Raw genomic sequence first — 26689 nt, 5'->3', positions numbered from 1 at the left:
CGTTCAAGAACTTGGGAATACCCTTACTGTCGAAATGGTCAACTATGGTGGCGGTGAGTTGCTTCACCTTCTCCGATGTGACTTACATTGATCTTGAATGTCCAGATGAGGTTTCTGCCCTGGTGGTCGATATTGGCTCGTCGTCTGTACGCGCCGGTTATGCTGGGGATGACACCCCCAAAGCAGTAATCCCATCGTCATACGGCTACTTCAACAACCCTCCAGGAGGCGATGTTTCCATGGAGAATGGGAACTCTGGGGAGCCCAAATCTGCCTACTCCCAGATTTTCATCGGTCAAAATGGGCCTTCTACTTGGAGAGCAGGCATGGAAATTGGGAATCCGTTGCAAGATGGATTAAGTGAGTCCCCTTGATAACGAGCTCATTGGCGAAACTAAATACTCTTCCAGTACACGACTTTGATTCTGCGCGTTCACTAGTAGAACACGCTCTTGGAGATGTGATGCGCGTTAACGCTTCGGAGCACCCAATACTGGTCACCGAACCACCTTGGAATACCCCGGCAAACAGAGAGCGGATGGCCGAGATCATGTTCGAAGAAATGAAAGCACCTGCGTTCTATATTGCCAACACGGGAGTTCTCAACGCGTGCGTACGCTCGACTTGCAAATTGCTTCCTCCTGTATGACTTCGATTAGATTCGCGGCTGGAAAGGGCTCAGCCCTCGTCATTGATATCGGGCAAAGTATGGCTAGCGTCACCCCTGTTGTTGATGGTTTCGTTCTACGTAAAGGTAATGCTCGTCCCGTTAACATGTACCCAGCATCTGTAACGTATTTCCCTACTCCGTAGGTCTTGCCACCTCCTCCATACCAAGACTAGTACACTCGCATGCCCACCATTTCCTCTCCAACCCAACTCAGACCCGACATGCCATCGACCTATACCCTCATCAACTCATTGCAAATAGACTGGTAAGTGGTACCAGCGACTCTACGGTGTTGTCTAAACCACGACAACTCTAGCCTGTTGACCCAGGCGCCCCACCACGGTTCACTCTCAGAGAGGATCGCTTGGCTGGTGTGACCCAAAGCTGGAAAGCCTGGTATGAAGCAAGAGAGGTCGATGAGTGGATACAGAGTGTGGGTGGCGTCCTTGAACAAGGATGGAACGACCAGTAGGTCCCTTACCATATTATTGTCACTTTCGGCTTACTGAGCCCTTTCAAGAGTCGCGGCTTCTCGTCCACCTCGACAATACGAGTTCCCCACAGGATACAATAATTACTTTGGCCATGACCGCTTTGCTGTGTGCGAACAATACTTCTTCCAAAAACCACATTTCGTCGTACGTCTATCCATACCTCGCTTTCCTTTCAATTTATTCATTGAACATCCATATCAAGCAATCAAATGCAACAGCCCCGAAAACCATCCCCAGCCTGATTCTAGAAGCATTCCGTACCTGTGACCCAGAACTCCGTCAAGTCCTCATGGGCAACGTTGTCCTGACGGGCGGAGGCAGCTTACTCAATGGCTTCAGTGAACGCCTCGCTTCCGAGCTATCTCGTTCTTTCTCACACGTATGTTTCTCTGTTGCCTGTTGATAAGGCACCTGTTCACCTGTCCAACGACGCAATCGCGGCTAACAACAATCGCGCAGGTCAAAATACACGCTCCTGGTAATCCGACTGAACGCCGATATGGCGGTTGGCTAGGCGGTAGTATCCTGGCGAGTCTGGGTACCTTCCACCAACTGTGGATCAGTCGAGAGGAATGGCAGGTAAATATCACGACAGATAGTTGTTGGTCGCGACACCTGCTGATTGATGTTGATGCAGGAACACGGCACAGCGATTGTAGGGCAGAGATGTAAATAGCCTCCATGTACTTAAGTCCTCGCACCTGGTGTTTGTACAATCTTGTGAAACTTCGTCTCAATTCTGCAGCGAAAACATGAAAACAACAACTAATACAATAAATGAGTGACACCAAAGGTCGAGGTTGTTACTACCTCGATTCGATTTAATCTGGTCGTATCAATCAAACTACACATGAACATAGGCTACTGGAGACCAGTTATTCGACAATTGCTCGCCAGAGTGAAGCACGGCTGCAGCTACGAGCGGCAGAAACACCAACTACAAGGATATCAGGATAATGAGTGGGTTACAAGAACCATGGTAATGAAGGGGTGAAGGATCAGCAACTGGCGATGAGCACCTCGTATAAATCACCTGTACAAGTCCATTCGACGATGCCACCAAACAGCAAGCATTCCAAGAGAAAAAGAGTGTTGCCAATTTGAAACGGAAAGAAGTTTCTCGGGGAGAACACAAATGAAGGGGAGCCGAATAAATAAGATATTCATACAATATGAATCACCTCGTAAGCCACGGATCTTATTTCTTCGAGCCCTGAGCGCGACATTGACGCTGCTGCTCGGGCTCAAAAGGCTTCGACTATTTCTCTTCGTTCGCGAGCGCCCATGAGCATGCCCAAGCCACCGATGGCCTGTCTCCTCAACCTCGTTGCAAAGTTCTTTGGCCCAAGTTCATCCAGGCCAGAAGGCGGCCCACGGGGCTGTCTGACTGGCTGGCTTGCCATCCTGTGGCTCACCATAACTTGGGGAACGGGGATGGGAGAAGGAGCAGGTCGGCCTATGCCGAGACCTTCATAGAGTTTCTTGGTTGCTTCTTCACGTGGCGACAAAGGAGAGTCACTGGAGGAAGACGAATGTGAAGTGGTAGGAGATGAATCAGAGACGCCCGATTTGGCTGATGAACCGGTGGATGACGCATCGTCAATGTCTTGCTCGCCATCATTAACGTCCGAGCCCGCGTCACCGACCGCGACCGCGATGGGTTCGGTTCGGAGCATGCTGAACCGCAAAGGTTGAGGCCGGGATTTGATGGGAGAGCTTCCTCCGATAGATGCGCTCGGGGAGATACCAGGGGGAGGGGAGATGCGAAGAGATTCGCCAGGGGGAGGGGTTACCTGGACTGTGGGGGAGGTAACCGAACGATTGGCACCGCTAAGTACAGAGTTGTTTCCAGCACGACGCCACGAAACAGCAGAATCCGATTTCGATGGAACATTATCGGAGGCCAGCGAGATAGTCGATTTGCCTAGTGAAGTGCCACCGCTGATAACGGTAGTGGAGTTGGGAGTCGACGGTGGGACGCCTTCGTCGTCTGACTCGTTCACCAATGAGTTGAAGCGAGACGGAACACCATTTCCACCAAGGCTGGCGGTTCGGCTACCGAATCTGCCTCCGAGGGCCGCAGTCATTGGCACTTGTTCGTCGCCACTTTGCAATTCCTGGCCAAGTTGCGATTTGACTTGCTCCGCTTGATTACCGCGGCGCAGTTGAGCGCTCAATGTGGCGGAGCGTAAATCAAATCCGTTGCTGAGCGGGCCAGCAGAGGCAGGAGGGTTGAAGCCCATGCTGATCCGCCTGTTCTGGACTTGTTGCGCTCGCTGGGCTTGTGCAATGAGCTCGGCCTGCGCTTGATACTGTTGTGCCTGCACCGCCTACATAAGAAACCCGTTGAGCATCGGTACACTGAGCAATACCATGAGAACGCACTTGAATCCTCATCATTTCCAACTGCATCATCTGCATTTGCAAGGTTTGTTGGTGCATATAGGCAGGCTGAGACATCGCATTGGGGTTGACAGAAGGAGCCATCGGCATTTGGTTGAAACTCATGGAACCATTCTGCTGGGTGGCAAATCGGTTCCCTGGGCCATCGACTGCAGCTGTGATAGGCACATTGCGCACGAGTCCGCTTCCGTGATAGTTCGCATATATATTCTGTTGATAATCATGTGGGTCTGCGTACTCTTCTTCCTCTGGAAAAACGGCCTGGTGGCGCTGAGACACGTATCGTGGGTTGACATTGAACGAGGTGGCAGTAGGTCCGGCAGTCTGGGGAAGCGATGCCGAGGTGGAACGAACGCCACCAGTACGAAGACCCGCAAGGAGGGAAGCGCGGGAGTTTGGAGCTTGGGCTGTCGACATTGGAGTGAAGTTGGATCAAGACGACGATGGGTGGTAGGCGACTGTTTAAATGTTTAAAAGGACAATAGAGAGGGATAAGGGGATGTGGTGGCTATTGAACAAGAAAATGAAGAAAAATCCACAGGGACTATGCTAATGTCGTGGCCATGTCAGCCACTGAGATCTGGGGAGCAGTCGAATGTTATCTTACCGGCACTGTAGGGACTTTGGCGGCGACTCTCGCTTGAGTTCTTTTCTCTCCGACTCTGTTCTTTGTTGGTGAGCGGTATGCGAGGAATCGTCTCTGGAGTCTTTGGGCGGTGTTGGCAGCTGGAATTGAAGAAATTAAGGCGAAGATTTGGATTTTCGATATATAGATAAGGATTCGGGAGAGGAGAGAAAAAAGCTAGCCAACAGACAAGAAGAGAGAGGAGGGGACGAGGAGGAGAAGAGAAAAGATGAGAGTCAAGAGCAAGGGAGGTCAGACGAGAGCAGGTGGGATTATCAAGGACAATTGTGACTGACCCCGGTCACTCCCACAGTGGCACGTGCTGTCACAGACAATAGCACTACAACAACTACAGATACTTCTTTGCACTCGCCCGCACCCTCGAATCAAACACTGGGCTCCGAATACTCGTATGGGCGGTGTGAAACGGATTCAGCATCGTCTGACATGGGGGTCAGCACAGCCTATTGCCACACCCATCACGAACCTTCGTATATAGCTCCCAAACATCAATGAAAAATGATTTGATTCCGTCGTCGTTCTTGCCTTCGTGCAGGAGCAGAAACTTCATGTCTGCGATCATCAGCAAGCTGGCACAATTCGGCGAGCTGGACAGACTCACTGCCAGGAGTCACAAATGCCGATACAGTCCATTCGTTGAACTTGTCCACAGACTTGAGATACCTGAAACTCAATCAGCGGAGGAAGGGCGCCCAGAATATGGCATTCTCACATCACGTTCTCTTTCCTCATCACATCTTCAATCACGTCCAGGCTCGCGTTCGCGATCATCTGAATAACGTGGCGGTCCTGTCCCCCACCCATACGAACACCCCCTCCAGACGTGTGGTGAGTTACACTCGAGGCCCCAGACAAAGCAGTCAGTGTCCCTGCAAAGGCGCTAGTCGACCAACTCGGTAGGTTCGCGGACAACGGCGAAGCCACGGAGTTCGTTGGCTTTGTCGAGTAGTGCGCTAGGGAATACAATGGCGAATCTGACGGTGATACAATGAACAAATGGTGGGACATGACAGAGACAGAACAAGCAGGACTTCAACGCTACGCCCAAGAGGATGGCCGAGATAAACATAGCCAAATAGTGATTTGTGTGAATGTCTAAAAATAGTAATCCCACCACTGACATGCACCCGTTCGCCTCATATGTCCTCAGGAGCTACTACAAGGCGACGGGCTGGAATGAGGACAACCTCTACGCAAATATCACAAGGTCATCCAGCGGTGGGTCTTCTCAACTGGCACTGCCTCGCATTTCTGAACGATTCCAATTACAGCTATTCTGGACTTCACTGTGCCGAAGGGCCTACACCTGAATGTCTCGAAATCACCAAATGCGCTGTTCAAGACGACTTACTCTATGACGGCTATGCCGTCGCTGAGCGGCTCAGTTGGCTACATATTTACCTCTTGTGACCTTGATGTCAAGTCCTCCAGAGATGTGCGGTTCAAGAACATGATCGACCGCTTCATGGTCTACGACCAGCCGCGAGTACCAGAAGCAAAGGAAGAGGAATGGTTAGCGGGAGAACGGGTCGACACACGTGGTAAGCATCTTGTACAATATACACATATCACCATCCTGACATGCTTTGCTAGATTATCTGCTTTACGGTAGATTTTACCTTCCAGCCGGTCGGCTAGATGCTCTATATTCGACACGTCTAACGCCTACGCTACAAGCCCTCGTAGCGGCAATATCAGAGCACCCGACGTCACCGTCTTCCGCAAACCGCAAGAATGCAGACCCAAGCAACATCATGTTCAACCTCCAGCATGATGTAGGCAAATGGTGCACTGAATACTCTTGGAGTGCCGAGGACGGGATGTGGGGGGTTCGTGTGCTTCATAACTTCGGGCGCATTGCTTCGGATTCTCCTGAAGAACCCAGTGGAAATGGTGCCGGTCCGTCCAAGACAAGTGTCAAGCGGATTGACGAAGAGGATGCTATAGAAGGCGGGCTTAAGGGGCGCCTTTCTATGGGCGCAGAATTCTACTTCAGTGCCAAAGAACGTAGTGGAGGAGGTCGGTCTACCCTTAGATGCACCTTGATGCTCGACATATGTTCACCTGATATTTAGTTTCTACGGGCATCAGATTCTCCACTCTCCCGGATGCCACACCTCCGTCCTTCCAAGTATCCCCTCCTTCCTCGTCCCCTCTCGCAAAAGTCGCTACCGCCCCACCGCGGTGGAACGCGTACCAACCCCCAACGACAATAACAGCGCTCTTCAACCCCATGTTCGGACACATGTCCGGAGCGTACGCTGCGCGCGTATCCCGCGATTTATCGCTGGCATCACGATTTGATTTCAACATGTATAGTTATGAGAGCGAGTGGACTATGGGTGCAGAGTGGTGGCTGCGGCGCGCGCCATCAACTGAGGTGGACGAAGGAACGGAACCAATTCCTTCGTTGGTATCCGACCCGACGAATACCACCAACGACGTTATTGGTGTTGTGAAGGCTAGAGCATCTACCAGCCAGGTATGCCTCCCTGCGTTTGACCACTCTTCCTGGACGTTGAAGACCTTTATTCAGAACGTATCACTCATGTGGGAAGGCCGGCTGCGGAACATGCTTGTCAGCCTTGGAGTTGTGTCCGACTTTTCCAGTCGCACCAAACCTATAAAAGCTATCGGACTCGAGTTATCTTACTTTAGCTCAGGTTGAATTCACTGGAAGGCACATCGTTATTCTGATTTAATATACAAACTAACATATTTGGTTGGCAAAGTGGGAGAGTATACGGGGGACTGGGAGTGAGATCTGAGAGGCAAATGCTGTAAGAAACACGACAGAAGGGGTATAATTACTTGAGAGGAAGATATCCACAAATGAAGCAACCACAGAACGGAGTGAAATTTATTTGTCAATAAATCAGGATGTATATGCGACCGGAATATGATGTACAGATCTGAACCAAAACAAATGGTGGTTATGAAGATGTGATGGAAATCTATTATTCTTTTGTGGCAACGGCCACTGGCTGGGACCTCGCAGCTGGTGTAACTGTGGTGCCGATCGTCCTAACAAGTCGCGACAGAGCATCCCCAGTGATCACTGGCCTGTTGACGTGGGTGCGATGAGGAGCACCTACAGGCGGCGAGGAGTGATTCCGAGCATGGTGCGGGACAAACGCACTACCCCGCGGCGATGTAGCAGTCGAGCGAGAGAATCGCTGGGGTCCGTTGTAGAAGGGTGGGCGTCCCACTGTGTGCGCACGGGTATGTGCCGGTTTGAAGGAGTCGAAGGTCGCGGAGCCTGGAGCAGAGCGCGATTCCCCAGGGGAGGGAGCATAGACCGAAGCTGAGAGGGTGTCACCTGGCTTGGGCGCATGTATAGAAGCCGCAAGACCCGAAGCCGCGTCGTCCGACTGCAGCGATTCAGCTCCCCCATCGGTCGGAGGAGGAGGAGGAGTATTGGCGGGCTGCGAGGCGTGTTCATCTACAAAAGTTGATTGATCTTGTCCCTGTTCTGGAAGCTTGACTATGGCTGGTACATCGAACCCGGACATTGGTGTTGTCGGTTCCACCGTGACACTGCTTACTAGCTTCGCGGCCTTATCAGGTGGGGAAGCTTTCACAAACTTTCCTCGCATCGGCGTTGCAGAAGGAGGAAACCTCGACGAAGAAAGAGGAGTATCGGATACGGCAATAGGTTTTGGAGGAAGAGGGTGTCGCGCTTTTCTATTCATACGGCCATTCTCCTGCACCGGTGTCTTTCCGCGGGGGATCGTGACAGAAGGAGTGGCAGAGGCTGCTAGGGAGCCCTGGTCGACACTTTCTTTGGATAGTATTGGGGAGCGTGGCGCAGGGACTGGCTTAGCGTCTGTCACTCGGCCTTGTGGTAGCTTGGGCGTGACGCGAGCATCGGGATGTAGCGTGTCTGCGACAACGACGGGGGTAGCTGGCTCTGGCAGTGGCTTTAGGCCATCCACGAATATAGGAGATATTTCGTTGGGGTTGTCTACAGTTGCGTGAGTTATCGTCGTCGTCGTGACGCCCCAATCATCGAGGTCAGGTAGTGTATCGTCGTCATCTCCAGCCCAGTCAATATGACTCGCTGTGCCCGGCGTCGCAGGCCGATTGTCTGCCATTGCAACGGCCCTAACTCTCTCAACTAGTGCATCGATATCACTCCGCGCGTCTGTCCCTTGTCGCAAATGAGGTGGAGCATCCTTAGCAGCAGCTGGTGGCGGAATGGGACGAGCTTTCGAAACCGGGCGCAGATGCGTATCATCTACGGCAGATTTCGGGCCTGCTGAAGCTGGAGACTTGCCGTTAGTCGATGCACGCTTGCGTCGGTTGGGGGATCGACCAGAGGTGGGGCTTTCTGCGGTAGACGAGGCAATGACAAGAGAAGGGACGGCACGCGATCCCCTTCGAGAACCTGGCTTAGGCTTGTTCGTGGACGGATTTGTATCCTTCGGGGAATCTGCAGGCGCTGCCTTCGGAGGCACGGACGATGTGCTCTTCTCCGTGGTCGGCGAACTTGCTTTAGGAGAGGGCGCGCCCGACTCTGCGCTTATTGTAGTCGATTTGCCTCCTCGCCCGCCTCCTCTTCCACCCGAACGTCCACCTCTGGGACCACCTCTGGGACCACCTCTTCCTCTGCCACGGCCAAGGCCACCGAATGCCGACTCAGGATCTGAGGATCGTGCAGTCCAGCGAGGAGTTCCTGGGCCAGACGCAATAGGGTTGGCATGGACGGCAGCTGAAGAAGCCATTGCTAGAAGCCCGTAACAATAAGGGGCTAGCTGGGGTTATTGGAGGCGCTACGGAGCAGCATAAGCCTGGACATTGCACATCGAAAAACGGGTCTCACGTAGAGTCCTGGGTGAGGATTTGGAAATATCGCGAAAACCAAGCCAATTGTCGAGGAGGTGGTGGTGATGTTGCCTTGGAGGTAGCCGACAGCTTCACTGCTGGTGGTGGTACTAAATATACTGCGATTCATATTTGGCCTTGAGAGCGCTACGAGGTCAAATACGTCCAAGCAAACCACTTCCTTTTCGAGTCAACTGGATTTTGTGCTCAGATTACCATCATGTCCAAGGCTTCCCAACCAGAACTCAAAAAGGTGCGCCAACAGGCCATAGACGCGCTGCTGTGGATGCTTATATTGATGCTGTCTTCTAGTTTATCGACAAAAAACTCTTCATTCACCTTCAGGGTGGGCGGAAAGTCAGCGGTACGCTGCGAGGATACGACCTCTTCCTCAACCTAGTCATCGACGACGCGTTGGAAGAGACAACACCAGCCCAAAAGCACCCCATTGGCACCGTCGTGCGTACTCGTTCTTTGCAGTCGTGTATATCTCGTCTGACCATAACTTCCATCTAGGTCATTCGTGGAAACAGTGTTACATCGATGGAAACGCTAGAGTCCATCCGATCCTAGCAAATGTTCATTTGACCTTGTAGGTCCAACCTGGCCGCTACAAAGAAGGTTGGTATAATTGTACTTTGTCTGACCCCTGCAGATTGTAAGCACGGGGACATCACCCGCGATGGCGAGTTGAAATCATGTTTCTTCGTCAACGAATTTGTGAATGTACATCCCGTCTGGACTCTGTTCTCGCAATCAACCCGGTCGATGTGCTCCCCTTCTACTTGAGTCGACCGTAGCCTAGAGGCTAGCGCCCGTGACAGAAAGACGAAACGTCGCCCTCGAAAGAAGGGGCTCTTAACCTCTGCGTGATGTTATTCTCTGCGCTTCCATGCAAAGCTTCCAAAGCTCTAGAACTCCATATCTTACTTTGAATAGTCAATCAGGGAGCGTATTCAGATATCGAGTTCATGATCAGCCTCACCTTCCGCCCGAGTTTGATGACTTAACAAGGAAGCTTAATGGAAATTGATAATTTGTTAACCCATTTATACATTGACTATGAGAAATATAAGTAGAGTGGGATATAAACTATACAGTTATGAGTGCCCTAGGGTTAGGGTTAGGATCACGAAAGAACCAAAAAAAAAAACGAAAATGGCCCACCCAGCCAGAGTGGCCGATGTGGGACAGGAAAATATTTAGACGGTGCATGAACCGAAGCGCATACAAGCCGTAGACATCCCCTGTATGGACAGGGTCGCCGTGCTATGGAGGATCTCCACGGCCCGCAAACCCAGGTAGGTGAAGGGATTTGCGCCATCAAGGTAAGTATGAGTTGTTCAGGTGCCTGTTAGAGTCCTTTTATACTGGGCTTACTGCGCACGGGCCACAAAACTGTTTGGACAGCATCCTTCGCTATTGTTTGGAAGGTTTGATGGTGAATTCATCTTATCGGTGATCACGCTTCTGGACTTGGAGGGAACCATCATGTGCTCCTTGCACCCGCGCGGCTGTAGGGGTACTGGTAGAGAATGAATAGTTCCACACCTTCCATTCCCCCCTCACATGTCGCAAGCCAACGATACTGCACAGGCCCCGGCTAAGCCCAGGGAGGTCATGGTCAAATTGCAGAGCCTCGTTAACAATGACCCCCATAGTTGGGAGGATGCTTGGTGCGTGCTAGTTCCCTAACATCAACTGCGTGCAATGCTGACTGTACCGTAGGAAGGCTAAGATCACCCCTTGGGATCTAGGGGAAGGCCAACCCCCGTTGAGAGATATCTTGACTTCGGGCGAAATTGAGTTCCCTCGTTCAGGACGTGCACTCGTGCCCGGTTGCGGACGAGTAGGCCTCTACCTTAATGCAGGTCTCATATTTCGTACTAACTCCTTTATGCATGACTAGGGATACGACGCCGCTTGCATAGCTTCGTCTCTTGGTCATGATACGTTAGCTATTGATATAGCCGCTACTGCCGTTCAGGAAGGAAAGGAGTAAGTGCGATTGTGGTACTACAACCCGGGTAGCCATCTAACATTCGTCGCGAATTACAGTTATCTGGCCTCTTTGCCGCCACTCCCCGCTGGCAAAGTCTCATATCTCCAGGGTGACTTCTTCAACTTCCAAGTGTCTGATGAGGAACGTTTTGACCTCATCTATGATTTCACGTAGGCAGCCCCAACTTCTCTTTTACGTGCGGATCTTAGTCAACCTCATCGCTGCATAATTTCCAGGTTCTTCGTAGCTATCCCCCCTACACGTCGAAATGAGTGGGGACGACAAATGCGAACGCTCATTAAACCCGGAGGCTATCTTATCACCCTTATTTATCCCATAGATCCGCACACTCCGACTGGACCACCCTACTTTGTTAGACCAGACCATTATCTTAAACCTCTCGGCGAAGGATGGGCGAAAGTAGTAGACAGGATTCCTGAGAATAGCCTTCAATCCCACGTCGGCAGAGAACATCTTGTCGTTTGGAGGAGACTGTAACATGTCATACCCAAATATACTGTATATTAGATTATATGTCTCGCTATGCATGCGAATTTCTGTAAACCTTTGGGGCCCGGTCTGCTCGTCGAGATGTTAGTCCCTACCTGCCAAATTTGGCTCCCACGGTTGGACCAAACCTGGCCCAAACCTACTCCAAACCGACAGTTTGGTCTGCTGTACCAGGGGGTTTGCGGGTGGGTTAGGACCTTCCTGTCACATTATTATGTCAGCGTTAATATACCTGGTGGCACCTTGTATCAACTGCATTATCTATTCCCTCCAATAAACAGTACTACAGCTTGTGGTGTTTATTTATTAATGAATGTTAGTGGTGAGATAGCAGGACGAAGAAGTGAAAAAAGGACAATCCGTGGCTCGAACCCGCAACCTTTCCGTGCTAAAAAGTAGTACTCAAGCGCGCAAACCGCTAAACCAACGTACCACATGTTAAACTCTTTTGGACTAGTATATCACCTACTGAGCCGGGATACTTCAGGTCGCCGACAAGAAATACAAGAAATACCGAAAGCAGAAGTTTGCATGTATTTACTTTGTATCTATTGCCGCTTTCCCACCATGATGTCTGTGACTTATTTGTGACGATTCCCAAGCGCCCTGAGCAGACTCCAGCGCTAGGTTTTGTCAAGTTCAATCTCCGCCAACCCCAGGCCCGAGGGACTGACATCTCGACGAGCAGACCGGGCCCTTGGTGCTTCTGTACAACTTAACACGCTGCGAAGTTACATCTCCCTCTGTCGTCCATTCACGGTCGGTCACGTGCCACAATTTTTCTACAACGCAACTCCATCATATCCAAACTTCGGGTGAGTGCCTGCTGAGCGTGGGCGGGGCATGGTGTGGGGACGAGCACTGAAATCATGTATAGGATGTTAAGATGCCTCCCGAAAGCTAACCACCACACCCGTCGGGCAGCACGACTCGTGCAGCGCCGACCGCTCCATGTCTCCGCGCCTTCTGCACTCTCTGCACCCGCCTCGCTGCAGCAACTACTCGACGAGTCTTCAAGCAGCATCGGCGATTCTCGTACTAGGATGGTAACGGAGCTCCTCAACTCTCTCAATCGCGTCAGCAGTGCGTCGCGGGTATGGGCCCACTACGTTGGCTTGCTAAACGTCCTCCGAGACGAGAAATTGCCGGTAGAGGTGCACCAGGAAGTTCTACGAAAATGTACCCCGAAGACGGCGGAAGTCCGCTTGGCTGCAGCCCGTCGGTCGGCCTTGGACGCCAGATTGAGGGTTCCCCACCTACAGGAAGGGCGTTTTCGGACGGTTATACGGAATATACGTGCAATGGGGGAAACGCCTGCGCTGGAGGATTACCACTTTATACTGGAGCAATTTGCTGCTGTGGGGCATTATAAGGGAGCCATGGAGATATACAAGGAGTTGCAGATGGTCGGGTTAACACCAAGAAGCAAAACGTTCGGTCTGTGCCTCCAAACTCTAGCCCACCGGTTGACCCTCCCTATGTCCAACGACGACCGCGAATCCCTCGTCGCCCAGATACGCGACATGCACGGATTGCTTCTGGCTGATATGACGAAGCTTAAAGCGGGGTTGTACTCCGTTAACTTCGACATCTCTGTTCGCCTGCTAAAGGAAACTTTGGACTTGGAAGCTTGCGAACGACTACTGAAGCTAGGTTATGGCATAGATCTGAACAACCCGGATCGTCCTGTGTTGGAGTATCTCCACGACCCTAGTACCGTCGCTGACCCACTCTTTACGCAACTCCCGGGTCCACAACGTTTCACCACCGCCGGGTTGAACACTGTCATAGACCTTCTAGGACGCTTGGGTGAAGTCTCGAAGATGGTACAAACCTTCGAGGTATTGACAGAACCACTACCCTCCCGAGCTACCCAACATTTCTCTTCAACATTTGACGACGACGAAGACGACTACAGCTCATCTATATCCCCACCTACGCCCCAGCATGTTCCACTTCCTTCCGCCTCACCCAACACCACTACCTACAATACGCTTATCCGACACCTATCTAGAGCTGGCCACCCCCTCCTTGCGCGACATTACATTCTGCAAGCAATGGAATTAGACCGGGTAGCGGATCGCAAAATCCGTGGACAACTTGCATACGGATTACCTTCAGAGCAGGTCCCGTCCCTCCACTTTGCGATCAATAGAGGTACCCTTATCCCGGTTCTGGGTGAGGCCAATCGGGACAAGAACGTTGCTTTGATTCGCTGGCTACAGTCAAAGCTTCCGAAGATTCTTCGTCGGAAAAGAAATGACTTGGCGTTCTATAGCGCGTACAAGGATCAACTTATCGAGGAACCTGCTGTGGAACCATCTTCTGAACAGGATGTTCCGTCAACAGAAAGCGGGGAGCCTCTTCCAACGATGCGCGAAGCAGTGGACTCCGCTGGGAGTTGGAGCGGGGGTTCTACGTCGGCAGATTCTGCAGAAAGTCGGGATAGGCTCACGAGTGAAGTAGACGCGACTCTGGATCTCTCAAGGCAAGGGAGATCATCAGCAGACTCTATGGAAAGACCCCCTCCCCCGTCAGCTTTCTTCGTTCCATCGTCCTCTAAATCATCTCCTACCTCCGTTCTTGACCTGGACCTCGATGCTCCCCCAGTTGTTGCCCCTCCGATAGTGAAGTATTTCAATATCGACCTGCACCTACAACTCTTGGCACGCGATATCAGAGAGATCGAGGAATTCTCCGTGGTCGTTGAGAACACCCTGGGGCGAATTACCCAAAGACTGAAGGAACGCCTTGGTCGCCGCGTCTGGTCATCGAAAGACATCTGGCTGCGATCTGTGAATCGTCGAATGCAAGTGAACAAACCGAGCTTCGTGGCGGAGGTTAATTACCGACCTAAAGTCGAAAAGAAAACGGTACCCTCCAAACGGATTCCTCTGAGGCCCATATCATCCCGTTTCGCGAGACCGGGACTGCAGTCCCCTCCGGGTATTGCTTCGATACACACAGCTGCTTCGGATAGAGTAGTTTACGATCGGACGTCATCTTTGTCGGACTGGGTTTTGTCAATATGGAGATGAACTTTATTGTATGGGTTTTGATTATTGCCTACATATAATGTCTGAAACCGACACTATCCTTGTCGCGACCCCGCGCTGCAATGAGTAGCTTCATGTCTTGACTAGAGTGCTTCGAAGCATGTGTCGCGAGAAAGGTCCCACATCGGATCTCCTTCCTACTACAACAGATCTTCTCAGTTTTTCTTTCCAGGGATTGATTGGGCCAACGTTAATGCATGGAGATAGCTTCCATGTGCATATTTCATTCGACCATAAAGCTTGACTACTTACTTATATATACTTTACACAAATTTACACAAATCTGCTTCAGTAAATTCAGTTGGGTATTAATGGGTAAATAACGATAGGATCAAATGAGCGGAATTAGGCGGCGTTATCCAGCAGCTGCCTTGGTATCAATGTTAACGGGTGCTATTTACATTCCAAGGAGTTCACGTCGTGCGTTCATTCATTGGCAATCTACGAGGACGCGTGAGCACAATCAACGCTTGAGACGATCTAGATAGATTCAACCGACCTTCAAAGGACCTCGGCCCAAGTACCTCGCGTCATCATCATGGACACTGCCGCGATTCGGCCTGCTATCCTCTTCATCAGACCGTCCAAACGTTGCAGGCAACATGGGCGAGAGCGGCAGCGTGGGCATTGCAGGGTCTAGTTCCCTCGAATGTGACCGCCCGTGTTTCGTGGGGGAAGTGTTCCCCCCTGATTCCGAGCTATCTGTCTCATGCGACAGAGACGACTTCGACCGCGTTACATCAGACGTTTGAGACGCTGAGTAGGGTGCGGATGATGCGACAGTAGCCGAACGAGCCACGGAAGCAGCGGTAGGAGTCGCTGGGCCGCGTGCGAGCATAGACGAAGCACGTCGGGCACTAGCGAGAATGGGGCTATTGAGGATCCCCGCGTGTCCAGAGGACGCCGGGGGTGAGGCACCTATGAAGTTGAGCTGCGGAAGCGAGGGCGGGTTCTTGTAACTGTATGGAGGCTGGTTGGCGATACCAGGCGGAGCGGGTGGATGAACTGTTGCAGCACTTGCGGCAGACATTGGGGGCTCCGGCTGTCCGTAGTTGGCGTAGGCTGGGTACTGCGCTTGATCTTGCCAGCCACCATGCTGCGCGTGCGCTGCAGCACCGTACCATTGCTCCTGAGATTGATCGTGACCGTAATAACCGTGGTGTTCAGCCGTTTGGTGCTCTGCGTAAGTTGCCTGATGGTATTGCGGTTGACGAGCAGTTGAGCCATACGTCAAGGCAGGTACACCATAGGTCGTGTGTGCGTGCCCCGTAGATGCCACACCACCGTACGCACCGTCATTAGAAGCGCCGTGACCATGTCCAGAGCTGCTGACACTCATCCGCTTCTCTGTAGAATGGGTCCTTTCCAAGCCCATAGTCCCCTCCTCCTTTCCTGGACTATATGGATCGAGCATGTTGGCTGGGTCGAAGGAAATCGCCTCGTTCATCAACTTCTTCCTCTGTCTCCTCCGCATAGCGCAAGTCGCGATCATGATGATCAGAATAAGTCCAGCTAAGCCACACAGAGCAAAAACAACTCCAGACAAGGGTTTGTTGTCGAGGAAGCCCTTGGGCTGGGGCTTGGCCCCACCGGGGCTCGCAGAGGTTTCAGCTGCGGCGGGAACCTGGACGAAAGACGTGATTGTCATGATCTGACCATTGGAGGATGATTCAAAGATAGAGATTGTGGTTGATTCAGTGGCTAAGCTCGTAGTCAGAGTGTCAGAAGCGGAGGTAGTGCTGGTAGTGGATGCTGAGGTCGTCGTTGACGCCACGGACGAAGACGTTGAGGATGAGGAGAGTGAAGTAGTACGTGTTGGACTGTCGTCCAGAGCGTTAAGAATGGTTCACGGCGACAAAATGACGATCTTACCCTAATCCCAGCAATGGATCCAAAAGCCCTCCGCGGGCGGTCGTGGTAGGGCTACAGAACGATAAGGAAACGAGGTAGAGCGGGGGTAGAACACATACAGGGTAGGAACAAGACCTCCTCCCCTGGTGGTGCTGCTGCTGCCAGGTAGGTCGCCCGAGAATGGATCGTCATCTGGACCATCACTAACGATGTACTGTTAAGAAGGAGCTCCTTCGTACTCGAGAATGCAAATACTTACAAGAAACCGAATCCTAGAGACATCTTGAGTTCGAAGCGGGAGCAGGAGAGAAGGTTTGGGATGAAGCAACTCACGGGTACGAGTAGTAGTTGCCACGGGAGTAGTAGTTGCCGCAATCGAGGTGCTTGTCGCGGCACTACTGGAACTACTGAGGGCCTGCCTCTTCGCGACACGGGGCATGCTCGTCATCAAAACAGGCATCTTAGCTTGCTAAACGAGCGACTGAGAAGAATTCTAGGTGTCAGACAAGTGGTAGGATGAGAAGAAGTCGTTAGCCTCACCTGAGTTGGACACTTGGAATGCAAAAGGGAGCAAAACCAGCTTGCTCCTCCCGTTGACGGTAACAATCAAATATTGGAGCAGAGATGATTAGTTCTGCCAGGGAGGTAGGTCCAGCCTACTAGCGGAGAGGTAATAGAAGACACGGAGGAAGGGGCCCCAACTCGGCGCTCCATTGTTCGGTATGATTATTAGTGGATTTTGGAGCCTTTAGAACTGTTGGCACGGCAACTGCAGGAGCTCCATGAGGAGCATCTGTGTCCGGTCTCGGGGCTTCATTGCTGAGACAGTTACATCTGCAACACCACAGCTTCAAGTCGCTGCGGCCACAATAAAGCGGCGGGTCGACTAGCACGTTTATTTGGGCACCGGGCGGGACCCTGCTGGGGCCAGCAAACTGCAATTGTTCAAGCAGTGGAGCTGGCGCATTTTCTGGCGGCGAAGAACGTGAATGTTGAGTCAGTGAGTAGCTCACGAAGAGGATGAAGTGAAACACATGGCTTAGGCCCAAATAGGTTGCAACTGGTTGACCGCCCAATTGCACCGCTGATCATTCAAATCAGTACGGAATATACTACCAAGTTCGTGTACTGTCGCACAGAAGGATAATGGACGCCCATTGCGTTGATGAAAGAGGCTTCGGCGCCATGCCACGCGCCGATTGCGGCAGCGGAACGTGTTGACGGGCGCTTACTGTTGTTGACCATGGCCTCACCGTACTTGAGACGCGCTGTAGCACACTGCTCGCCATTGTGGACCCCGATATCACTGCAGAATCCAACCCAAAGGTTCTTTACAACAAATATAGGGCTTCAGGGTGTTCGGTCTGTGCCCCCCCTCGCTCGATCGCAACCGTTGTCGCGTCCTTCCCCCCGAATATCGGATTCAGCGCGTTCTATACGTCTCTATTCTTGGCGACGATATACGGCTCCCCCACGCAAACACACATTCCTAGACAGGATCCCCCACGACTACATCATCTATGGCATCCTCGCCGCGAATGGCATTGTGTTCGGCATGTGGTACTTGGCCGACGTAGACTACGTGCGTGCATATTCCTTTTCTGTTGCTATTCCAATGGGACGTATACTTACGGAGTACATTTGACCTGAAGAAAACAGGCGATCCATCCAGCTTGTTATGGATGAGAGACAATTTCACCATGAGCATGCGAAACGTAACCAATTCTCGACCGTGAGTGCTCCGAAATGTCTTCGAAATCCGTGCAATACCTCGAATAATAGGATGCAAACATAATAGATGGGTCTTGGTGACCTCAATATTCTCCCACTCTGGGATGGCGCACATCCTCTTCAACTGCTTCGCGTTCTACTGCGTGGCACCCCCGGTACTCGGCATGCTGGGCGGCCGCTCCTTCCTCACACTCTACTTCGCAGGTGGAATATTCGCAAATTTGGTCAGCAGCACGTACAACAAGGTATTCAAAGGCCGTGATATGCAATCTGTTGGGGCATCAGGTATCACTAAAGTCTTTTCAACACTAAACGTCTGTTCCTCATCCAGTGTGATTTATAGCGGCCATCTATTCTGCGGTGACCTACCTGGCTTGTGCAGCACCTCGAACTACATTCTACCTCTACGCCGTCATACCTATACCAGCATGGCTACTCGTACCCGCCATTCTCGGGTTCGATATGTGGTCTTGGGTATCAAACAGGGTATCCTTTACTCTTCTATTCAACTTAACCTCTCGTTGACCCATCCCGTTCCGTTTTAGGAAACAACAACCGACTCCCTTGGTCATGTCGGCGGTATCCTGGCTGGCGCAGCATACTTCCTGGGTCGTAGATTCGGTATCTTCAGATTTTAAGCAGCCATATGCTATAGCGCATCTGTTCCTCCTAAGGCCTAATATTTAGATCTAACCCCCTCATCCGCAACCCCCAAGCCTAACCCCATCTCTACGTTTTCGAGGTGATGAATATACCGAGTACTGGCATTCATTGTTAAAGGAGAATAGTCATAGTTTAGGCGTGAATCATATCACCACCACTGAATTATTACTTATACATAAATCATAAAATCCATGTTCGTGCGATGAGCGAAGTACTGAAAAGCGAAGACACAAGAAGAACGAAGGGAAGAACGACATAAACGACTGCTGCCTGCGCTACTTACATACTCTATTCTCATACTCTCGGAGGAGTGTTCATGCGCGTATCTAATCTGCGCATTTCTTTCTCCAGTTTGTCGACGCCACTGGGGCCTTGAGAGACTTCATTAGCTTGGGCCGGCAGGCCTCGTACGCCGTGCTTGTCAAAAAGATACGTTAGGAGGTTCTTCTTCTCATCGGCCAGTCCGTCCAGCAGCATGAATAAATGAGCTTCGTCGCGTAAGACGAGCTGTGCGGCGATGATCGTGGCGGCGGCAGATTCGCGCACTACTAGTGAGGATTTATTGTTTAAAGCCTACATAAATCAATCATGTTAGAAAACGTGAATCGCAGAACGAGAAAGGAAAACACACAGTTATCAATGTATCCTTTAATCGTGGCAGTTCCTCTTCAGCAATTTCCGAAGGGAGTCTTAGTATGAATTTCCCCAAAGCGATCAACCCGAAAGCGTAGGTGGCCGCCCTGACCTCCGCAGTCGAGAATTCGGGATATGGATCCGCGAGGAAAGTGCGAAGATTGGCGTGCATTGTCGTAAGACCATACACGGGTTCGATGCGAGCGGCCAGCGCATCTCTAATAGTATTCGTCGCCGATAGGACCTACAGGTAAATCATCAAGGGTTATGTTGCGTTTCACGCAAAACGAGGGAGAAAGCGTACGTTAGGCTTCTGACAATACCGCACTCTCAACAAGACAGAGAACATATCAGCCTCGCGCCCTTCTAAGTAGGACGCTTGATGCTCCATCATCTCCCAGAGAACGATAAGGCCATATTCTATCTCCTCGTCGTTCTACAAAGTCCATTAGCTAAGCTATAAAGACAGAACGGAAAGTTCAAGTGACCTTCTCTGGGCTTATAAATGCCATTAAAGCATTGAACAAGCGCTCAAAATTCTTATCCTTATCCCATATCTCGATTTGGAGGGATGGCACAGAGTTGGCGGGTGTCAAGAATGGCGACGGGCTAGTGGGCGAGGCAAATTCGAAGGGAGAAATTGGCGGCTCCGCTACTGGATTTCTCCGACAAACCATAGCGATGCGTTTCAGCTGTGCTATGTCGCAGTTGCCTGATTCGAATGCAGATATGCAGCTGTTAATCTCGTCGAGCTTGCTAGGAACACCCAGCTCTTCTATGGTTGAAGAGTCGTGCCGAATCACTACAGAATACAAGTCAGAACATCATGTCACTTCGAAAAAGGTGGATTCTTACAGGCCATCCGCTTCACCCACCACCCGGTCTCATGTTTCCGATCATGTATGACGCCCATCAACGATGTTCCCTTCCCATTTGGCGCCGGACTATCCTGGAACAGCGCCGCTTGTCTCATGATAGCTGAACTTCGGTTCGTCATTGGGGTCAAAGGGGGAGTCGCTCGGGATATGGGTATAGGTCCTGGCTTCATCCCTTTGATCTTGGGCGTCGAGTGCCCATTACTACCAATCAACAGCGACTCAGGTATACCAGCATTCGGCATATCCTCATCCTCTGGTTCGACAAGTTCAAGTAGCCTCTCAGCGGCACTTTCTGCTTGTTCTGCCCTCGCACGTATAGCCTCTTCGACCACTACGACACCACCCTGAGGGCCATCAACTGAGCCGGAAGATAACGTATTGGATATTCCAAACAGTTGTTGAGAGTCATTGGATTTCGGGGAGAAAGAAGGTCCCTCTTGTGCTTGGGACTTCGGCGTGGGCATACTAGCAGGAGGATAGACCTCAAAGGGTGTCGAAAAAGAGATGAGGTTGATGGAGTCATTGCCATCGTCGCTATCATCTTCTGGGATTGGTATATTGGTGGCAAGGAGAAGCGAATCATTAGCATCTTGAGTATCGAACAGTGTCGTGGACGGTCGTGGAAGAGGTTTCAGGATGATTGGACGGGCCTGCGGGTTCCGAGAGGATGGAGATGAACGCGACGGCGGAGACGCAGGGAGTGGCACTTGCACGGCTCTGCGGACCGTAGAATTGCGATTGGGGGAGGGCGAGTTGCCCGAAGCCAGGGGAGACGACGTCCGTCTACGGAATGCCGAGCTTGGGTCACTTACAGGGGAAGGCGGTGACATGCGCCCCGATGTGGAAGAGGATTGGCGAGAATGTGTCGTGGTGATGGCAGCCGTTGTGATGGATCGCGTCATGCCGTTCGACGTGCCTTTTGAACGGGGAGGGGACGCAGAGGTAGAAACCCGCAGAGGGGATGCCGGTCGAGGGGCCATACTACTCCTAGGCGATGTACTTGGGGAACTGGGTCTCCGAGCTGGAGTGCTTTGTGCCGCAGATGTAGCCTGATGGCGAAGTGTCGGAGGTGCCGTGGCGATAGCCCTTGCCTTTGCTCGACTCGCCGCGATAGCTGCGGCCACACTGCTCTTCTTCACAGTAGTGACTGGAGTTATGAGCTGAACAGCATCGGGTACGGGGCACACTTTTTCAAGTTGTTTCCTGGCTGTCATGTCGAGTTTATCCAGAATGACGACACCTCGATCTTTCCAGACCTCATAAAACTGCCAAAAGCAGAGCCGAGCCTTGTCTCTAACCGCAGGATTCTGATCGACAAGGCCCTTCTTCATAGCTTTCTCCAATATTTCAGCGCCGCCGGAAGCTTCGATGGCGACCTTGGCACGCTGAGCATGTACTTCCAAGTATGTCTTGAAGTGTTCGATAGCATAACCTCGCGCCTGCACGTTCTTTTCTTGCAGAGTGTTCCAAAGCAGAGGAAGGACCAAGCGAGGCTGGGCAGATGTCTTCGTCAATATTATTGTTACGGAGGCTTGAGATTGCTGGGCGGTTAACTTCTTAGTGACGCTGGACATTTTGAGTAGATTTGTCAATAATAACTCGCAAAATGGATCGAGAACGTGTTCAAGAGCGGCGGCGAGCTCGGAATAAAGCAAGCATGTGTTCATGGATACCGTCGTACGTAGACTTGAAACCTAGATAAGTCTGAGTACACACACATACTACACTGAAAGAGACTACTGACCGTTTTCAAAGACCATTGCATGAACCCCTCCTTCAAGCAACCGATGAATGCGTCCATGTAACGAGTGTGCACTCCCCCTTTGAGCATACCTCGAACTCGCAGTATAGACCGTTCGCGCTGAGCCCAGTTGTGTTCCGTTTCTTTACCCTAGATCGCATATATTGTCAATGTATATTCCCCTTAGAAGGACGTTCGCCTACCTCGAAAGCTGATTGCATGGACGCAAATTCTGTTTCAAGATCACGCGTGGATGCAATCTGTGCTTCCTTTTTTCAGTACACGGGGAAGCTCTTAACGGAGATGACTTACGTAGACTGCTTGCACATCTGGTCCTTCACTGGCGGGTGTAGCAGGGGTTGTCGGTGTGGGGGATGCATTCGTAGCCGCGCGACTAGCAGGTCTTGACATCTCCTTCGCGCTTCCATGACTTGCAGTTCGATGGAGAGTGCTCGAGTTCAATCCGTTGCCAACGGTGGGGCGCCGATTCATCAACATCAAGCTGGGCGGAACGTACTCTTTGGTTTTGTTGCCACCTTCACCACCATCTGACTCTTCACTCTGTGGATAGTTACCAATGTTACCTCCCACAACCTTCGCCAATACACTGTCAACGATGGTCTTCCGGACGCTCTTCTTTATCATTTCCTTCTTGAGATCGGCACGAGCAGCATCGGTGACACCTGGGCCAGTGAAAAGTTCAACGACAGATTGACGAGCGCAATCACGGACGTGAGCATCGGTGTCTTCAAGCGCGTCTACAAGATGCGCCAAATACGGTCGGATAGGGAACAGGTGGTGGACGCGTCGGATTTGAACAAGGGTGAGGATGGCCTGGGTTGGCTCTCAGACCAGGCAGACTAGTGGACAGTCGATTCGTGCTTACTTGTTCCCTGATCTTCCATACCTTACTCTTCAACCCTCCCTCCTTCAGATGTCTTTCAAATATCATCAACGGTGTCTCCACCCCTTTCCCACTCGTAGATCGTGACGAAAGAGAGCTGGAGCCTCCAGAACGGAATGCAAACCCACCCAGAACAACTAAAGCCTCGCGGGCCTTGGCTTGCACGCGCTCCTTGTCCCCCAGACGATCCAAAATGCCGCCTGACGGAAGAAGTTGGTTCAGAACATGGCGTAGCAAAGGCACGTCTATTACAGAAGACGGGGGCGTAGACGAGGTCGAAGACGATGCTGAGGGGGCCACTCCATGATGGTGGTTCACCGAGTGCGAAAGAATGAGTGGAAGGAAGGCCGGGAGAACGGAGACAGCCGCTGCGGTTAGATGATTATTAGACGTTTTCAGACTTGCTTTAACTACGGTGAGTATCGCGTCGGGATCATTAACCTGTAAGGCGCTTTGATTGATTTCTGACTTGAAAATGGGGAAAGCAGCGAACCTCGATACCCGTCTCAAATAGTGCCTGGAGTTTCGTGAGGGCGTCGACCTTGATATCGACATCTAGCAGTTGACGAAGATGAATGCAGTTGACCCCAAAATGCGTGGCAATTCAAATACCATTGCTTTTGGACTGGGTTATCAGCTTTTCAAGCTTTGAGGCGTCGTCCATGGCGAGCGCTGAAGGCAGCGACCCGCAAGAGAGAAGGATGAGACAGAGCCACGCGCTTAGGTGAGGTCGGTCACTCAAGTGATGCTCGTAACCCGGTAACCTTGTAACACAAAAATACACGACTAGGATACATATTTATTTACACAGATTTCTTGTCAGAGTGCCCTAGAGAAACGCCAGGCTGTACATGGTCGCGTATTCGCTGCTTCTACGAACCGGCGAAGTGAGGAAGCAGAAATTTGAAGGAAAATTCGACGTACTAGCACTTTCAGCTCCGGAAATCCTCCTTCCACCTTTCTGTCCCAGATTAACTCTATCGCATCTGGCGTCAACGACAACCAGACTCGAAAGCGGCCCGCAGTGTCATCCGCATTCAATGGGATGATGGTAATGGCTTTCACAACCGGTGGAGGAAAAGTCAACAACAGCTCCGTTTGAACCCAAGTCGCTCGGTGCAACCTAAGTGGTGTAGGGCAAATATCGGGTGATTGGATGATTTCACCTACCAACGGCACTATTACGATTCAGTTCCCTCGCATCATGCCTGTCAATACAGTTCAAGACTCACTCTGTCACAAAATTCAATCGTTATCGTTGGGCATGGAAGAGGCGCTGGCGGGGTGAATGTCGCTACATCCATGGGATCGTAGGCGCGTTCCAAATTTACTTCCGTCTCTGCGGGGCAGGAGGCCATTGTGGTTATCTTCAAAGCACCGTAATCTAATCGTCACTTCGCCGATCATGCTTCTGCGCCCTGCAATCACGTGCAACAGAGTTTACGTGTTGTTTGGCCAAATGAATGTGCTTTAGCCTGCCGTGCACCTTATCTTCGTACCACCACAATGACCGTCGTACACGGCAGCGATATCAAATCAGAAGAGATGGCGCTTGCATCAGAACCAAATATCAAATGGACCGTACATGGTGAGCCTTTTAACATAGTAGATTCAGCGTCCGTAACTAAAGCATATATAATATATGCAGTTGAAGTACGCATGCGTCAACGAGCTACAGCACGGTTCGAGACGGTACAGGCTCGCGTGAACGAATTTCTACTATCTTCTTTCGAACGGTTCACCCTGCCATCAGTATTGACTGGTTGGGAAGAGGTTCCAGAACTGGCGTCCAGTGTAGAGCGCATCATAGTGGCCGAATCAGCGTGTCCGCTGTCTTCTTTGCGATTGGAGGATACATCCCTTCAAGTCCATGTATATCAAACCTCCGATAGCGACCCATTTGAAGAATATTCCAGCTTCAATAACGGTAACAGCGGAGAGGACGATACAATGGCTGCTTCTGTTTGCGAGCTTCCAAATCAAAACCTGGACGGCCTCTGGGACTCCTTGATATATGCTGATGACATCAAGCTCAAGCTGCTGGACTACATCCATGCTACCCTTGTCTTTAGCGATGCTAACGTAGATTGTGGGTTGCGAACGATTCTGATTTAACATGAGGCTAATGATGCACGCAGTCAACCTCATAAGCTGGAACCGCGTTGTTCTCCTTCACGGACCTCCTGGAACAGGGAAGACATCGCTTTGTCGTGCGCTCGCTCAAAAATTGTCGATCCGTTTATCTCATCGGTAATTACAAGTGATTCATCAAGCGAAACACCTCTCACCGACTCTACTCAACAGTTATCCGAACTCTCGCCTGCTTGAAATAAACTCCCACTCCTTGTTTTCACGTTGGTTTTCCGAATCTGGCAAGCTTGTGCAAAGGCTATTCAGCAGTATAACCGAGCTTGTGGAAGAAGAGGATACATTTGTTGTCGTTTTAATAGGTATGGCGCGTCTCTTACCTTACTTGCATTCGTCAACTTCAACTCCGATATAGATGAAGTCGAGTCATTGACGGCGGCTAGGGCCGGAGCCATGGCTGGTACGGAACCATCTGATGGCTTAAGAGTACGTTTAGTCATTGACTGGTCTGATTCTTTGGCTTATTCGTGGATAGGTTGTGAACGCACTCCTGACCCAGCTTGACAAGCTCAAACACCGTAAAAATGTTCTCATTATGTCTACAAGTAATTTGGTTAAAGCCATAGGTAAGAGGTTTTGTGATTGGGCTAGTGTTGGGTTGATCGTGATCTGTTGTATAGACTCCGCGTTTGTCGATCGCGCGGATATAGTACAATACGTCGACCTTCCTCCACGTGAGGCTATATACGACATTTTACGGACATGCCTTTGCGAGATTATCTCCAAAGGGATCATCGCTCCTACTGTTCGTATTCTTGTAAATCAATCCGTATCGATCAAACTCATTGTTTGACAATCCAACAGACCATCCCCACCTTTAAACAGGCTCAGCTTCACGAACTGTCCTCGGACACGAAGAGTTTACCCCTCCTATCGAGTGCAAACTCTACTACGCACGACATATCAAAAAGCCTCGCGTTGAGGCTCCTAGCTTTATCAACAGAGTGTCGGGTGGGCTCGACTATTCATCGGATCAGGAAGGACTCGCGCTGACCAGACCCATTTCCAGAAACAAGGCCTGTCAGGTCGAGCTCTTCGTCGGCTTCCTGTGCTTGCACTCGCGCGGCACATTGGTATATCCGCTGCATCTGGTGTGCACGTCGCAACGTGGCTAGACGGCTTGGAGAAAGTCGTCGCCGAGAAGGCCGCTGCCTCCGAAAAGTTGATATAGCAATGACCATACGTTCTTCCATCGGACTATTCGCTCTGCTCGTCCCATTGCTTTCTCGTTGTCAGCGTTGCTGTGCCGTTCGTCATGAACTCTTACATACATCATATTAGTCTGACTGTAGCCAAAGCCCTTTTGTAGCCTTTCATCCAAACCCGCATATCATCATCGCTTTCTTACACATTGGAACACAAAATATGGATCGGAAGCTCATCAACCCATCTCCCTCGCATTACTACAGACTTCTTACCAACTTGCTATCGGGCAGTGGCCGGTTGGTCATTGATACCGGCTCGAGGTCGAATGCGCTGCCACCTGGCGGGCGTCATTCATTCTGTCACTCGTTCGCCAGCTATCCGTCCTTAGT

General features: G+C 51.2%; 12 protein-coding genes across 12 annotated transcripts; 7 read left to right on the top strand and 5 right to left on the bottom strand.

Annotated features, from left to right (window-relative positions):
* Nucleotides 1-34: 34 nt before the first annotated feature.
* ARP4 (NuA4 histone acetyltransferase subunit) lies at nt 35-2158 on the top strand (the record flags this gene model as incomplete). The annotated part of the gene is made up of 11 exons (XM_036774795.1): nt 35-53; nt 106-360; nt 411-609; nt 660-754; nt 814-935; nt 987-1138; nt 1191-1308; nt 1367-1543; nt 1624-1743; nt 1802-1832; nt 2025-2158. The coding sequence occupies 11 exons, from the start codon at nt 35-37 to the stop codon at nt 2156-2158; spliced, it is 1422 nt and encodes a 473-aa protein (XP_036633297.1).
* Nucleotides 2159-2408: 250 nt separating this feature from the next.
* PC9H_005219 (uncharacterized protein) lies at nt 2409-3984 on the bottom strand (the record flags this gene model as incomplete). Its single annotated transcript, XM_036774794.1, has 2 exons — nt 2409-3494; nt 3550-3984. The coding sequence occupies 2 exons, from the start codon at nt 3982-3984 to the stop codon at nt 2409-2411; spliced, it is 1521 nt and encodes a 506-aa protein (XP_036633296.1).
* Nucleotides 3985-4541: 557 nt separating this feature from the next.
* Nucleotides 4542-5221, bottom strand: PC9H_005218 (uncharacterized protein; the record flags this gene model as incomplete). The annotated part of the gene is made up of 4 exons (XM_036774793.1): nt 4542-4634; nt 4680-4765; nt 4815-4876; nt 4926-5221. 4 exons carry the CDS (start codon nt 5219-5221, stop codon nt 4542-4544), a joined length of 537 nt encoding a protein of 178 aa, XP_036633295.1.
* A 113-nt stretch (nt 5222-5334) lies between these two features.
* On the top strand, nt 5335-6881 carry MDM10 (Mitochondrial distribution and morphology protein 10; the record flags this gene model as incomplete). The annotated part of the gene is made up of 5 exons (XM_036774792.1): nt 5335-5431; nt 5485-5754; nt 5807-6232; nt 6289-6695; nt 6750-6881. 5 exons carry the CDS (start codon nt 5335-5337, stop codon nt 6879-6881), a joined length of 1332 nt encoding a protein of 443 aa, XP_036633294.1.
* Nucleotides 6882-7170: 289 nt separating this feature from the next.
* On the bottom strand, nt 7171-8937 carry PC9H_005216 (uncharacterized protein; the record flags this gene model as incomplete). Its single annotated transcript, XM_036774791.1, has 1 exon — nt 7171-8937. One exon carries the CDS (start codon nt 8935-8937, stop codon nt 7171-7173), a length of 1767 nt encoding a protein of 588 aa, XP_036633293.1.
* A 320-nt stretch (nt 8938-9257) lies between these two features.
* PC9H_005215 (uncharacterized protein) lies at nt 9258-9610 on the top strand (the record flags this gene model as incomplete). The annotated part of the gene is made up of 3 exons (XM_036774790.1): nt 9258-9290; nt 9350-9496; nt 9554-9610. 3 exons carry the CDS (start codon nt 9258-9260, stop codon nt 9608-9610), a joined length of 237 nt encoding a protein of 78 aa, XP_036633292.1.
* A 996-nt stretch (nt 9611-10606) lies between these two features.
* PC9H_005214 (uncharacterized protein) lies at nt 10607-11537 on the top strand (the record flags this gene model as incomplete). The annotated part of the gene is made up of 5 exons (XM_036774789.1): nt 10607-10713; nt 10766-10886; nt 10947-11035; nt 11096-11209; nt 11276-11537. The coding sequence occupies 5 exons, from the start codon at nt 10607-10609 to the stop codon at nt 11535-11537; spliced, it is 693 nt and encodes a 230-aa protein (XP_036633291.1).
* An 890-nt stretch (nt 11538-12427) lies between these two features.
* On the top strand, nt 12428-14587 carry PC9H_005213 (uncharacterized protein; the record flags this gene model as incomplete). The annotated part of the gene is made up of 1 exon (XM_036774788.1): nt 12428-14587. The coding sequence occupies one exon, from the start codon at nt 12428-12430 to the stop codon at nt 14585-14587; it is 2160 nt and encodes a 719-aa protein (XP_036633290.1).
* A 508-nt stretch (nt 14588-15095) lies between these two features.
* On the bottom strand, nt 15096-16895 carry PC9H_005212 (uncharacterized protein; the record flags this gene model as incomplete). Its single annotated transcript, XM_036774787.1, has 5 exons — nt 15096-16425; nt 16478-16528; nt 16576-16659; nt 16716-16728; nt 16790-16895. The coding sequence occupies 5 exons, from the start codon at nt 16893-16895 to the stop codon at nt 15096-15098; spliced, it is 1584 nt and encodes a 527-aa protein (XP_036633289.1).
* Nucleotides 16896-17699: 804 nt separating this feature from the next.
* Nucleotides 17700-18825, top strand: PC9H_005211 (uncharacterized protein; the record flags this gene model as incomplete). Its single annotated transcript, XM_036774786.1, has 5 exons — nt 17700-18038; nt 18109-18188; nt 18255-18472; nt 18531-18673; nt 18733-18825. The coding sequence occupies 5 exons, from the start codon at nt 17700-17702 to the stop codon at nt 18823-18825; spliced, it is 873 nt and encodes a 290-aa protein (XP_036633288.1).
* A 319-nt stretch (nt 18826-19144) lies between these two features.
* On the bottom strand, nt 19145-24364 carry STU1 (suppressor of tub2 mutation; the record flags this gene model as incomplete). Its single annotated transcript, XM_036774785.1, has 12 exons — nt 19145-19423; nt 19482-19727; nt 19788-19919; nt 19972-20285; nt 20339-22055; nt 22106-22252; nt 22306-22362; nt 22415-22936; nt 22989-23447; nt 23500-23561; nt 23593-23623; nt 24239-24364. The coding sequence occupies 12 exons, from the start codon at nt 24362-24364 to the stop codon at nt 19145-19147; spliced, it is 4092 nt and encodes a 1363-aa protein (XP_036633287.1).
* A 148-nt stretch (nt 24365-24512) lies between these two features.
* On the top strand, nt 24513-26325 carry PC9H_005209 (uncharacterized protein; the record flags this gene model as incomplete). Its single annotated transcript, XM_036774784.1, has 9 exons — nt 24513-24594; nt 24655-25095; nt 25145-25256; nt 25311-25456; nt 25510-25580; nt 25630-25720; nt 25775-25899; nt 25959-26105; nt 26164-26325. The coding sequence occupies 9 exons, from the start codon at nt 24513-24515 to the stop codon at nt 26323-26325; spliced, it is 1377 nt and encodes a 458-aa protein (XP_036633286.1).
* Between the last annotated feature and the right edge of the window lie 364 nt (nt 26326-26689).

The sequence above is a fragment of the Pleurotus ostreatus genome (genome assembly GCF_014466165.1).
Source record: "Pleurotus ostreatus strain PC9 chromosome Unknown scaffold_3, whole genome shotgun sequence".
NCBI classification, from domain to species: domain Eukaryota; kingdom Fungi; phylum Basidiomycota; class Agaricomycetes; order Agaricales; family Pleurotaceae; genus Pleurotus; species Pleurotus ostreatus.
Note: the sequence above shows the minus strand (reverse complement) of the source record. Positions and strands in the feature narration are given on the sequence as shown.